General features: G+C 58.7%; 2 protein-coding genes across 2 annotated transcripts; one reads left to right on the top strand and one right to left on the bottom strand.

The window, feature by feature from the left end:
• Positions 1–4,920: 4,920 nt before the first annotated feature.
• LOC132388314 (uncharacterized) lies at positions 4,921–10,431 on the top strand (the record flags this gene model as incomplete). Its single annotated transcript, XM_059960655.1, has 3 exons — positions 4,921–5,134; positions 9,012–9,829; positions 10,369–10,431. Coding segments are annotated over exons 1-3 (1,095 nt in total), but the record flags the coding sequence as incomplete, so codon positions are not given.
• A 1,337-nt stretch (positions 10,432–11,768) lies between these two features.
• On the bottom strand, positions 11,769–12,994 carry LOC132388313 (uncharacterized). The gene is made up of 3 exons (XM_059960653.1): positions 12,726–12,994; positions 12,418–12,590; positions 11,769–12,344 (listed from the first exon to the last, which is right to left on the bottom strand). The coding sequence occupies exons 1-3, from the start codon at positions 12,927–12,929 to the stop codon at positions 11,795–11,797; spliced, it is 927 nt and encodes a 308-aa protein (XP_059816636.1). The 5' UTR covers positions 12,930–12,994; the 3' UTR covers positions 11,769–11,794.
• Between the last annotated feature and the right edge of the window lie 6 nt (positions 12,995–13,000).

Below are 13,000 nucleotides of genomic sequence, written 5' to 3'. Positions count from 1 at the left end.
CTCCCTCAGTACCGGGGAGTGTGTGTCTGTGGTTTAACACTCCATTCCCCGGGTATATACATCTCCCCAGACAGTGACAATCCCTCAGTACCGGGGTGTGTGTGTCTGTGGTTTAACACTCCATTCCCCAAGTATATACATCTCCCCAGACAGTGACACTCCCTCAGTACCGGGGAGTGTGTGTCTGTGGTTTAACACTCCATTCCCCGGGTATATACATCTCCCAAGACAGAGATACTCCCTCAGTACCGGAGAGTGTGTGTCTGTGGTTTAACACTCCATTCCCCGAGTATATACATCTCCCCAGACAGTGTGACACTCCCTCAGTACCGGGGAGTGTGTGTCTGTGGTTTAACACTCCATTCCCCGAGTATATACATCTCCGCAGACAGTGACACCCCCTCAGTACCGGGAGTGTGTGTCTGTGGTTTAACACTCCATTCCCCGAGTATATACATCTCCCCAGACAGTAACAGTCCCTCAGTACCGGGGAGTGTGTGTCTGTGGTTTAACACTCCATTCCCCGAGTATATACATCTCCCCAGACAGTGTGACACACCCTCAGTACCGGGGAGTGTGTGTCTGTGGTTTAACACTCCATTCCCCGAGTATATACATCTCCCCAGACAGTGTGACACTCCCTCAGTACCGGGGAGTGTGTGTCTGTGGTTTAACACTCCATTCCCCGAGTATATACATCTCCCCAGACAGTGTGACACTCCCTCAGTACCGAGGTGTGTGTGTCTGTGGAAAACACTCCATTCCCCGGGTATATACATCTCCCCAGACAGTGACACTCCCTCAGTACCGGGGAGTGTGTGTCTGTGGTTTAACACTCCATTCCCTGGGTATATACATCTCCCCAGACAGTGACACTCCCTCAGTACCGGGGAGTGTGTGTCTGTGGTTTAACACTCCATTCCCCGGGTATATACATCTCCCAAGACAGAGATACTCCCTCAGTACCGGAGAGTGTGTGTCTGTGGTTTAACACTCCATTCCCCGAGTATATACATCTCCCCAGACAGTGTGACACTCCCTCAGTACCGGGGAGTGTGTGTCTGTGGTTTAACACTCCATTCCCCGAGTATATACATCTCCCCAGACAGTGTGACACACCCTCAGTACCGGGGAGTGTGTGTCTGTGGTTTAACACTCCATTCCCCGAGAATATACATCTCCCCAGACAGTGTGACACTCCCTCAGTACCGGGGAGTGTGTGTCTGTGGTTTAACACTCCATTCCCCGAGTATATACATCTCCCCAGACAGTGTGACACTCCCTCAGTACCGAGGTGTGTGTGTCTGTGGAAAACACTCCATTCCCCGGGTATATACATCTCCCCAGACAGTGACACTCCCTCAGTACCGGGGAGTGTGTGTCTGTGGTTTAACACTCCATTCCCTGGGTATATACATCTCCCCAGACAGTGACACTCCCTCAGTACCGGGGAGTGTGTGTGTGTCTGTGGTTTAACACTCCATTCCCCGAGTATATTCATCTCCCCAGACAGTGTGACACTCCCTCAGTACCGGGGAGTGTGTTTCTGTGGTTTAACACTCCATTCCCCGGGTATATACATCTCCGTAGACAGTGACACTCCCTCAGTACCGCGGAGTGTGTGTCTGTGGAAAACACTCCATTCCCCGGGTATATACATCTCCCCAGACAGTGTGACACTCCCTCAGTACCGGAGAGTGTGTGTCTGTGGTTTAACACTCCATTCCCCGGGTATATACATCTCCCCAGTGTGACACTCCCTCAGTACCGGGGAGTGTGTGTCTGTGGTTTAACACTCCATTCCCCGGGTATATACATCTCCCCAGACAGTGACACTCCCTCAGTACCGGGGAGTGTGTGTCTGTGGTTTAACACTCCATTCCCCGGGTATATACATCTCCCAGACAGTGACACTCCCTCAGTACCGGGGAGTGTGTGTCTGTGGTTTAACACTCCATTCCCCGAGTATATACATCTCCCCAGACAGTGTAACACTCCCTCAGTACCGGAGAGTGTGTGTCTGTGGTTTAAGACTCCATTCCCCGAGTATATAAATCTTCCCAGACAGTGTGACACTCCCTCAGTACCGGGGAGTGTGTGTCTGTGGTTTAACACTCCATTCCCCGGGTATATTCATCTCCCCAGACAGTGCCACTCCCTCAGTACCGGGGAGTGTGTGTCTGTGGTTTAACACTCCATTCCCCGGGTATATACATCTCCCCAGACAGAGATACTCCTACAGTACCGGGGAGTATGTGTCTGTGGTTTAACACTCCATTCCCCGAGTATATACATCTCCCCAGACAGTGTGACACTCCCTCAGTACCGGGGAGTGTGTGTCTGTGGTTTAACACTCCATTCCCCGAGTATATACATCTCCCCAGACAGTGTGATACTCCCTCAGTACCGGGGAGTGTGTGTCTGTGGTTTAACACTCCATTCCCCGAGTATATACATCTCCCCAGACAGTGTGACACTCCCTCAGTACCGGGGAGTGTGTGTCTGTGGTTTAACACTCCATTCCCCGGGTATATACATCTCCCCAGACAGTGACACTCGCTCAGTAGCGGGGAGTGTGTGTCTGTGGTTTAACACTCCATTCCCCGGGTATAAACATCTCCCCAGACAGTGTGACACTCCCTCAGTACCGGGGAGTGTGTGTCTGTGGTTTAACACTCCATTCCCCGAGTATATACATCTCCCCAGACAGTGTGATACTCCCTCAGTACCGGGGAGTGTGTGTCTGTGGTTTAACACTCCATTCCCCGGGTATATACATCTCCCCAGACAGTGACAATCCCTCAGTACCGGGGTGTGTGTGTCTGTGGTTTAACACTCCATTCCCCAAGTATATACATCTCCCCAGACAGTGACACTCCCTCAGTACCGGGGAGTGTGTGTCTGTGGTTTAACACTCCATTCCCCGGGTATATACATCTCCCAAGACAGAGATACTCCCTCAGTACCGGAGAGTGTGTGTCTGTGGTTTAACACTCCATTCCCCGAGTATATACATCTCCCCAGACAGTGTGACACTCCCTCAGTACCGGGGAGTGTGTGTCTGTGGTTTAACACTCCATTCCCCGAGTATATACATCTCCGCAGACAGTGACACCCCCTCAGTACCGGGGAGTGTGTGTCTGTGGTTTAACACTCCATTCCCCGAGTATATACATCTCCCCAGACAGTAACAGTCCCTCAGTACCGGGGAGTGTGTGTCTGTGGTTTAACACTCCATTCCCCGAGTATATACATCTCCCCAGACAGTGTGACACACCCTCAGTACCGGGGAGTGTGTGTCTGTGGTTTAACACTCCATTCCCCGAGTATATACATCTCCCCAGACAGTGTGACACTCCCTCAGTACCGGGGAGTGTGTGTCTGTGGTTTAACACTCCATTCCCCGAGTATATACATCTCCCCAGACAGTGTGACACTCCCTCAGTACCGAGGTGTGTGTGTCTGTGGAAAACACTCCATTCCCGGGTATATACATCTCCCCAGACAGTGACACTCCCTCAGTACCGGGGAGTGTGTGTCTGTGGTTTAACACTCCATTCCCTGGGTATATACATCTCCCCAGACAGTGACACTCCCTCAGTACCGGGGAGTGTGTGTCTGTGGTTTAACACTCCATTCCCCGGGTATATACATCTCCCAAGACAGAGATACTCCCTCAGTACCGGAGAGTGTGTGTCTGTGGTTTAACACTCCATTCCCCGAGTATATACATCTCCCCAGACAGTGTGACACTCCCTCAGTACCGGGGAGTGTGTGTCTGTGGTTTAACACTCCATTCCCCGAGTATATACATCTCCGCAGACAGTGACACCCCCTCAGTACCGGGGAGTGTGTGTCTGTGGTTTAACACTCCATTCCCCGAGTATATACATCTCCCCAGACAGTAACAGTCCCTCAGTACCGGGGAGTGTGTGTCTGTGGTTTAACACTCCATTCCACGAGTATATACATCTCCCCAGACAGTGTGACACACCCTCAGTACCGGGGAGTGTGTGTCTGTGGTTTAACACTCCATTCCCCGAGTATATACATCTCCCCAGACAGTGTGACACTCCCTCAGTACCGGGGAGTGTGTGTCTGTGGTTTAACACTCCATTCCCCGAGTATATACATCTCCCCAGACAGTGTGACACTCCCTCAGTACCGAGGTGTGTGTGTCTGTGGAAAACACTCCATTCCCCGGGTATATACATCTCCCCAGACAGTGACACTCCCTCAGTACCGGGGAGTGTGTGTCTGTGGTTTAACACTCCATTCCCTGGGTATATACATCTCCCCAGACAGTGACACTCCCTCAGTACCGGGGAGTGTGTGTGTCTGTGGTTTAACACTCCATTCCCCGAGTATATACATCTCCCCAGACAGTGACACTCCCTCAGTACCGGAGAGTGTGTGTCTGTGGTTTAACACTCCATTCCCCGGGTATATACATCTCCCCAGACAGTGTGACACATTTTGCGTTTGAAGCATTCTGTTGATTTACTTTTGTCTTTCGGGACATTCTCTGGTTGCAACACCCAACTTGTTTTGAGGGTGAGGTGCCGGAGCACCGCCCTGGAACCTGTGGTGTCGGGGCAGCGGCCGGGACCGGGGCTTTAGTGTGGCTGCCCTTTCTCCTCCCCACCCAGCGTGTCCACACAACATTGCCCCATTGCGGCGTCTGCAGGCCGCGGCCTCCGTGGACAGGCTTCTCCGTTCCTCAGGAAGCCTCCGCTCCGGAGGAGACGCCGGGGGCGGGAGGCGGAATTCCGCGCCACTGTTGATTGCCACTCGCCTAGTCCAATCAGAGCACGACAGGCTGGGCAGCTCTGCGCAGTTGGTCACCGCACGGAATGGGAGGGATTGCGATGTGATTGACAATCAACTGGCGCCGGTGATTGGTCAAACTGTCACGTGAGGATGGAGCCGCTCTTTGCACCGCGAAACGGAAAGGAGTGTGATGGGGGGAGCAATGGAATCAGCGATTGGATGCCGCTGCCGCCCGTCACTGTCGTAGCGAGTGCCGATTGGCCGACCCCTCAGCCCATCTGCCCGCCTCTAGAGGTCCCCGCCCAGCGGGGCTCCGGGCCTCAGTCGGAGAGGCGGCGGCGGAACCGAGTTACGGCGGACCCGGGCTGAGGTGACGGGGCGGCCGGGCCGGGGGTGGGGAGGGTCGCATGCTCCCGCCCCCTCTCCCTCCGACCCTCACCTCACCGCTCCTCCACTCCGGGGAGGCGGGGCCGTGAAGCACCACCTCCTCCCCTCCCCTCCTCCTCTCATCCTACCCATCCTCCATCTCCTCCCCTCATCCTCCTCCCTCATCCCCTCCTCCCCTCATCCTACCCATCTTCCATCTCCTCCCCTCATCCTCTCCCTCATCCCCTCCTCCCCTCATCCTACCCATCCTCCATCTCATCCCCCTCATCCTCTCCCTCATCCCCTCCTCCCCTCATCCTAGCCATCTTCCATCTCCTCCCCTCATCCTCTCCCTCATCCCCTCCTCCCCCTCATCCTACCATCCTCCCCTCACCACCCCTCATCCACTCTCCCCATCCTCTCCCATCCATCCTCCCCATCTCCATCTCATCCCCTCCACCTTCCCATCCACCATCCTCCCATCCACTCCCTCCTCCCCTCACCTACCGATCCTCCATCTCCTCCCCTCATCCTCTCCCTCATCCCCTCCTCCCCTCATCCCTCCTCCCTCATCCTCCATCCTCCATCTCCTGCCCTCATCCTCTCCCTCATCCCCTCCCCTCATCCTACCCATCCACCATCTCCTCCCCTCATCCTCTCCCACCTCCCCTCTCCCTCATCCCTCCTCATCCCTCCCCTCTCCACCCATCCACTCTCCCACACCTCTCCTCCCCCTCACCACCCTCCTCCATCATCCTCTCCCTCCTCCTCCTCACCCCCTCATCCTCCACCCCATCCTCCCCACCCCTCATCCCAACCATCCACCCAACCTCCATCCCTCCCACATCCTCCCACCTCCCCTCATCCTACCCACCACCCCTCTCCTCCTCCCCTCCTCCCTCACCCCACCTCCCCCCTCCCCTCATCCCACCTACACCCCCACCCCCACTCCACCCTCCACCCCTCTCCCCCATCCCCATCCCCCACCTCCCCCATCCACCCACCCTCCCTCCCTCACCCCTCACCCTCACCACCATCCCTCCACCCTCCCTCCAACCCACCCACACCCCCCACACCACACCCACCCATCCACCTCCCCACACCACCCCACACCCCACACCCTCCTCCCACCCTCCACCATCCCCACCTCCACCCATCCTACCACCCTCCCCACACCCTCCACCTCCACACACCATCCTCCCATCCCCCACCACTCCACCCAACATCCTCCCACCTCCTCCCCTCATCCACCCACCTCCCCTCCTCCCCACCCTCCCTCATCCTCACCCACCACCCATCTCCCCTCCCCTCACCCTCTCCCACCTACCCACATCCACCCCATCCACCCATCCTCCACCCCTCACCCTCCCCATCCCCACCTCCCACATCCCCACCACATCCATCCCCCTCATCCTCCCCCATCCTCCATCACCTCCACCACCCCACCACCCCATCCCCCACTCCACCCACCTCCCACTCCACCACCACACCCATCCTCCACCCTCACCCTCCCTCCCCCTCACCCTCCCACCACCCCCACCTCACCTCCATCCCTCACCACCCACCCATCACCCCTCCCCCTCATCCACCTCCCCTCACCTCCCAACCCCACCCACCCCATCCCCTCACCACCTCCACTCCTCCACACCTCCACCTCCATCCACCACCTCATCCTCCCACTCCCTCACACCACCTCCCCTCATCCTACACCCATCCTCCCCCTCACCCTCCATCCACCTCCTCCCCTCATCCTCCATCACCCCTCATCCTCTCCCTCCTCCCTCTCCCTCATCCCTCCTCCCCTCATCCTACCCATCCTCCATCTCCTCCCCTCCTCATCCCTCCTCCCCTCATCCTACCCATCCTCCATCTCCTCCCCATCCACTCCATCCTCCTCTCCCTCATCCTCCCTCCTCCCTCCTCCCTCACCCTCCATCTCCTCCCTCATCCTACCCATCCTCCTCCCCTCATCCTCCTCTCCCCTCCCTCCCCTCATCCCCCTCCTCCTACCCATCCTCCATCCCCTCTCCTTCCCTCCTCCCCTCCCTCATCCTACCCATCCTCCCTCATCCTCACCCTCACCTCTCCCTCCTCCCCTCCCTCCTCCAATCCCTCATCCTCCTCCCCTCATCCCTCACCCATCCTACCCATCCTCCATCTCCTCCCTCATCCTCTCCCCATCCCTCCTCCCCTCATCACCCTCCTCCATCCCTCCCTCATCCACCCATCCTCCCTCACCTCCCACCCTCCCCTCATCCCTCATCCCTCATCCCCCATCCTCCATCCTCCCTCTCCCCATCCTCCTCCCCTCATCCTACCCATCCTCCATCCCCCCATCCTCTCCCCACCTCCCCTCATCCCCTCCCCCTCATCCTACCCATCCTCCATCTCCTCCCTCATCCTACCCATCCTCCATCTCCTCCCTACTCCCATCCCATCTCCTCCCCTCATCCTCTCCCTCATCCCCTCCCCTCATCCTACCCATCCTCCATCTCCTCCCCTCATCCTCTCCCTCATCCCCTCCTCCCCTCATCCTACCCATCCTCCATCTCCTCCCTCATCCTATCCATCCTCCATCCCTCATCCTCTCCCTCCTCCCTCTCCCTCATCCCCTCCTCCCCTCATCCTACCCATCCTCCATCTCCTCCCCTCTCCCTCATTCCCTCCTCCCCTCATCCTACCCATCCTCCATCTCCTCCCCTCATCCTCTCCCTCATCCCCTCCTCCCCTCATCCTACCCATCCTCCATCCCCTCATCCTCTCCCTCCTCCCCTCTCCCTCATCCCCTCCCCTCATCCTACCCATCCTCCATCTCCTCCCCTCTCCCTCATTCCCTCCTCCCCTCATCCTACCATCATCTCCCCTCATCCTCTCCCTCATCCCTCCCCTCATCCTACCCATCCTCCATCTCCTCCCCTCATCCTCTCCCTCATCCCCTCCTCCCCTCATCCTACCCATCCTCCATCTCCTCCCTCATCCTACCCATCCTCCATCCCCTCATCCTCTCCCTCCTCCCCTCTCCCTCATCCCCTCCTCCCCTCATCCTACCATCCTCCATCTCCTCCCCTCTCCCTCATTCCCTCCTCCCCTCATCCTACCCATCCTCCATCTCCTCCCCTCATCCTCTCCCTCATCCCCTCCTCCCCTCATCCTACCCATCCTCCATCTCCTCCCTCATCCTACCCATCCTCCATCTCCTCCCTTATCCTACCCATCCTCCATCCCCTCATCCTCTCCCTCCTCCCCTCTCCTCACCCTCATCCTACCCATCCTCCATCTCCTCCCTCATCCTCTCCCTCATCCCCTCCTCCCCTCATCCTACCCATCCTCCATCCCCTCCTCATCCTACCCATCCTCCATCTCCTCCCTCATCCTACCCATCCTCCATCCCCTCATCCTCTCCCTCCTCCCCTCTCCCTCATCCCCTCCTCCCCTCATCCTACCCATCCTCCATCTCCTCCCCTCTCCTCATTCCCTCCTCCCCTCATCCTACCCATCCTCCATCTCCTCCCCTCATCCTCTCCCTCATCCCCTCCTCCCTCATCCTACCCATCCTCCATCTCCTCCCTCATCCTACCCATCCTCCATCTCCTCCCTCATCCTACCCATCCTCCATCCCCTCATCCTCTCCCTCCTCCCCTCTCCCTCATCCCCTCCTCCCCTCATCCTACCCATCCTCCATCTCCTCCCTCTCCCTCATTCCCTCCTCCCCTCATCCTACCCATCCTCCATCTCCTCCCTCATCCTCTCCCTCATCCCCTCCTCCCCTCATCCTACCCATCCTCCATCTCCTCCCTCATCCTACCCATCCTCCATCTCCTCCCTCATCCTACCCATCCTCCATCCCTCATCCTCTCCCTCCTCCCTCTCCCTCATCCCCTCCTCCCCTCATCCTACCCATCCTCCATCCCCTCATCCTCTCCTCCTCCCCTCTCCCTCATCCCCTCATCCTACCCATCCTCCATCTCCTCCCCTCTCCCTCATTCCCTCCTCCCCTCATCCTACCCATCCTCCATCTCCTCCCCTCATCCTCTCCCTCATCCCCTCTCCTCATCCTACCCATCCTCCATCTCCTCCCTCATCCTACCCATCCTCCATCTCCTCCCTCATCCTACCCATCATCCGCTCATCCTCTCCCTCCTCCCCTCTCCCTCATCCCCTCCTCCCCTCATCCTACCCATCCTCCATCTCCTCCCCTCTCCCTCATTCCCTCCTCCCCTCATCCTACCCATCCTCCATCTCCTCCCCTCATCCTCTCCCTCATCCCCTCCTCCCCTCATCCTACCCATCCTCCATCTCCTCCCTCATCCTACCCATCCTCCATCTCCTCCCTCATCCTACCCATCCTCCATCCCCTCATCCTCTCCCTCCTCCCCTCTCCCTCATCCCCTCCTCCCCTCATCCTACCCATCCTCCATCTCCTCCCATCCTCCCTCCTCCCCTCCCTCATCCCCTCACCCTACCCATCCTCCATCTCCTCCCTCATCCTACCCATCCTCCATCCCCTCATCCTCTCCCTCCTCCCCTCTCCCTCATCCCCTCCTCCCCTCATCCTACCCATCCTCCATCTCCTCCCCTCATCCTCTCCCTCCTCCCTCTCCCTCATCCCCTCATCCTACCCATCCTCCAGCTCCTCCCTCATCCTACCCATCCTCCATCTCCTCCCTCATCCTACCCATCCTCCATCCCCTCATCCTCTCCTCCTCCCCTCTCCCTCCTCCCTCTCCCTCCTCCCCTCTCCCTCATCCCCTCATCCTACCCATCCTCCATCTCCTCCCCTCCCTCATCCCCTCCTCCCCTCATCCTACCCATCCTCCATCTCCTCCCCTCTCCCTCATCCCTCCTCCCCTCATCCTACCCATCCTCCATCTCCTCCCCTCTCCCTCATTCCCTCCTCCCCTCATCCTACCCATCCTCCATCTCCTCCCTCATCCTCTCCCTCATCCACTCCTCCCCTCATCCTACCCATCCTCCATCTCCTCCCTCATCCTACCCATCCTCCATCTCCTCCCTCATCCTACCCATCCTCCATCCCCTCATCCTCTCCCTCCTCCCCTCTCCCTCATCCCCTCATCCTACCCATCCTCCATCTCCTCCCCTCATCCTCTCCCTCATCCCCTCCTCCCCTCATCCTACCCATCCTCCATCTCCTCCCTCATCCTACCCATCCATCTCCTCCCTCAACCTACCCATCCTCCATCTCCTCCCTCATCCTACCCATCCTCCATCCCCTCATCCTCTCCCTCCTCCCCTCTCCCTCATCCCCTCCTCCCCTCATCCTACCCATCCTCCATCTCCTCCCCTCTCCCTCATTCCCTCCTCCCCTCATCCTACCCATCCTCCATCTCCTCCCCTCATCCTCTCCCTCATCCCCTCCTCCCCTCATCCTACCCATCCTCCATCTCCTCCCTCATCCTACCCATCCTCCATCTCCTCCCTCATCCTACCCATCCTCCATCCCCTCATCCTCTCCCTCCTCCCCTCTCCCTCATCCCCTCCTCCCCTCATCCTACCATCCTCCATCTCCTCCCCTCATCCTCTCCCTCCTCCCCTCTCCCTCATCCCCTCATCCTACCCATCCTCCAGCTCCTCCCCTCATCCTACCCATCCTCCATCTCCTCCCCTCATCCTCTCCCTCCTCCCCTCATCCTACCCATCCTCCATCTCCTCCCTCGTCCCCTCCCCTCATCCTACCCATCCTCCATCTCCTCCCTCATCCCCTCCCCTCATCCTACCCATCCTCCATCTCCTCCACTCATCCTCTCCCTCCTCCCCTCATCCTACCCATCCTCCATCTCCTCCCTCATCCCCTCCACTCATCCTACCCATCCTCCATCTCCTCCCTCATCCCCTCCCCCTCATCCTACCCATCCTCCATCTCCTCCCCTCATCCTACCCATCCTCCTCCTCCTCCCCTCATCGTCTCCCTCATCCCCTCCTCTCCTCATCCTACCCATCCTCCATCTCCTCCCCCTCATCCTCTCCCTCCTCCCCTCATCCTACCCATCCTCCATCTCCTCCCTCATCCCCCTCCCTCATCCTACCCATCCTCCATCCCCTCCCCTCATCCTACCCATCCTCCATCTCCTCCCCTCTCCCTTCTCCCCTCATCCTACCCATCCTCCATCTCCTCCCCTCATCCTCTCCCTCCTCCCCTCTCCCTCCTCCCCTCTCCCTCCTCACCTCTCCCTCCTCCCCTCATCCTACCCATCCATCTCCTCCCCTCTTCCTCTCCCTCCTCCTCTCTCACTCATCCCCTCCTCCCCTCTCCCTACTCCCCCTCATCCTACCCATCCATCTCCTCCCCTCATCCTCCCCTCTCCCTTCTCCCCTCATCCTACCCATCCTCCATCTCCTCCCCTCATCCTCCTCTCTCCCTTCTCCCTTCATCCTACCCATCCTCCACCTCCTCCCCCTCATTGTCTCCCTCATCCCCTCCTCCCCTCAACCTCCCCCTCCACCCATCCACACCTCCTCCTCTCTCCCTCCGCCCCTCCCCTCAGTGCTCCTCCTCTCCAGGGCGTCTGAGGAAGCGGGGCCTGTGAAGCACCACCTCCTCCCCTCATTCTCCCTCAACCTCCTCCCCTCAACCTCTCCCTCCCCGTGTCTGCTCCTCGCCTCTCCCTAAATCCCGCTCCCCATACCCTTCCCTTTCTCTTCACATTTCCCTCCTCACCTTCCCTTCCTCTCTCTTGCCCTTTTCCTTACCTTCCCTTTCCCACATCTCCATGTCCCTCCCCTTCCATCTACCACACTTCCATCTCTCCATCTCTCTGGTCCACCAACCATCAACCCCATCTTTTTCTCCCATTCCTCCGCATTCAATCCTACCTCCCTCCCCTTCCACCTCCCCTCTCCACACCCCCATCCCCTTTGCTCCTCCAATCCCATTCCCTCCTCCCCTTCCCCCTCCCCTGTCCCACACCCCCATCCCTTTGCTCCTCCAATCCCATTCCCTCCTCCCCTTCCACCTCCCCCTCTCCACACCCCCATCCCTTTGCTCCTCCAATCCCATTCCCTCCTCCCCTCCCCACACCCCCCTGTCCCACACCCCCATCCCTTTGCTCCTCCAATCCCATTCCCTCCTCCCCTTCCACCTCCCCTCCCCACACCCCCATCCCTTTGCTCCTCCAATCCCATTCCCCCCTCCCCTTCCACCTCCCCTGTCCCACACCCCCATCCCTTTGCTCCCCCAATCCCATTCCCTCCTCCCCTTACACCTACCCTCCCCACACCCCCATCCCTTTGGTCCCCCAATCCCATTCCCTCCTCCCCTTCCACCTCCCCTCCCCACACCCCCATCCCTTTGCTCCACCAATCCCATTCCCTCCTCCCCTTCCACCTCCCCTCTCCCAAACCCCCATCCCTTTGCTCCCCCAATCCCATTCCCCCCTCCCCTTCCACCTCCCCTCTCCCAAACCCCCATCCCTTTGCTCCTCCAATCCCATTCCCCCCTCCCCTTCCACCTCCCCTCCCCACACCCCCCATCCCTTTGCTCCCCCAATCCCATTCCCCCCTCCCCTTCCACCTCCCCTCCCCCACACCCCCATCCCTTTGCTCCTCCAATCTCATTCCCCCTCCCCTTCCACCTCCCCTCCCCACACCCCCATCCCTTTGCTCCTCCAATCCCATTCCCCCTCCCCTTCCACCTCCCCTCCCCACACCCCCATCCCTTTGCTCCCCCAATCCCATTCCCCCCTCCCCTTCCTCCTCCCCTCTCCCTCATCCCCTCCTCCCCTCATCCTACCATCCTCCATCTCCTCCCTCATCCTACCCATCCTCCATCCCCTCATCCTCTCCCTCCTCTCCTCTCCCTCCTCCCCTCTCCCTCATCCCCTCATCCTACCTATCCTCCATCTCCTCC

This window comes from Hypanus sabinus, unplaced genomic scaffold, assembly GCF_030144855.1.
Source record: "Hypanus sabinus isolate sHypSab1 unplaced genomic scaffold, sHypSab1.hap1 scaffold_2958, whole genome shotgun sequence".
NCBI classification, from domain to species: Eukaryota; Metazoa; Chordata; class Chondrichthyes; order Myliobatiformes; family Dasyatidae; genus Hypanus; species Hypanus sabinus.
Note: the sequence above shows the minus strand (reverse complement) of the source record. Positions and strands in the feature narration are given on the sequence as shown.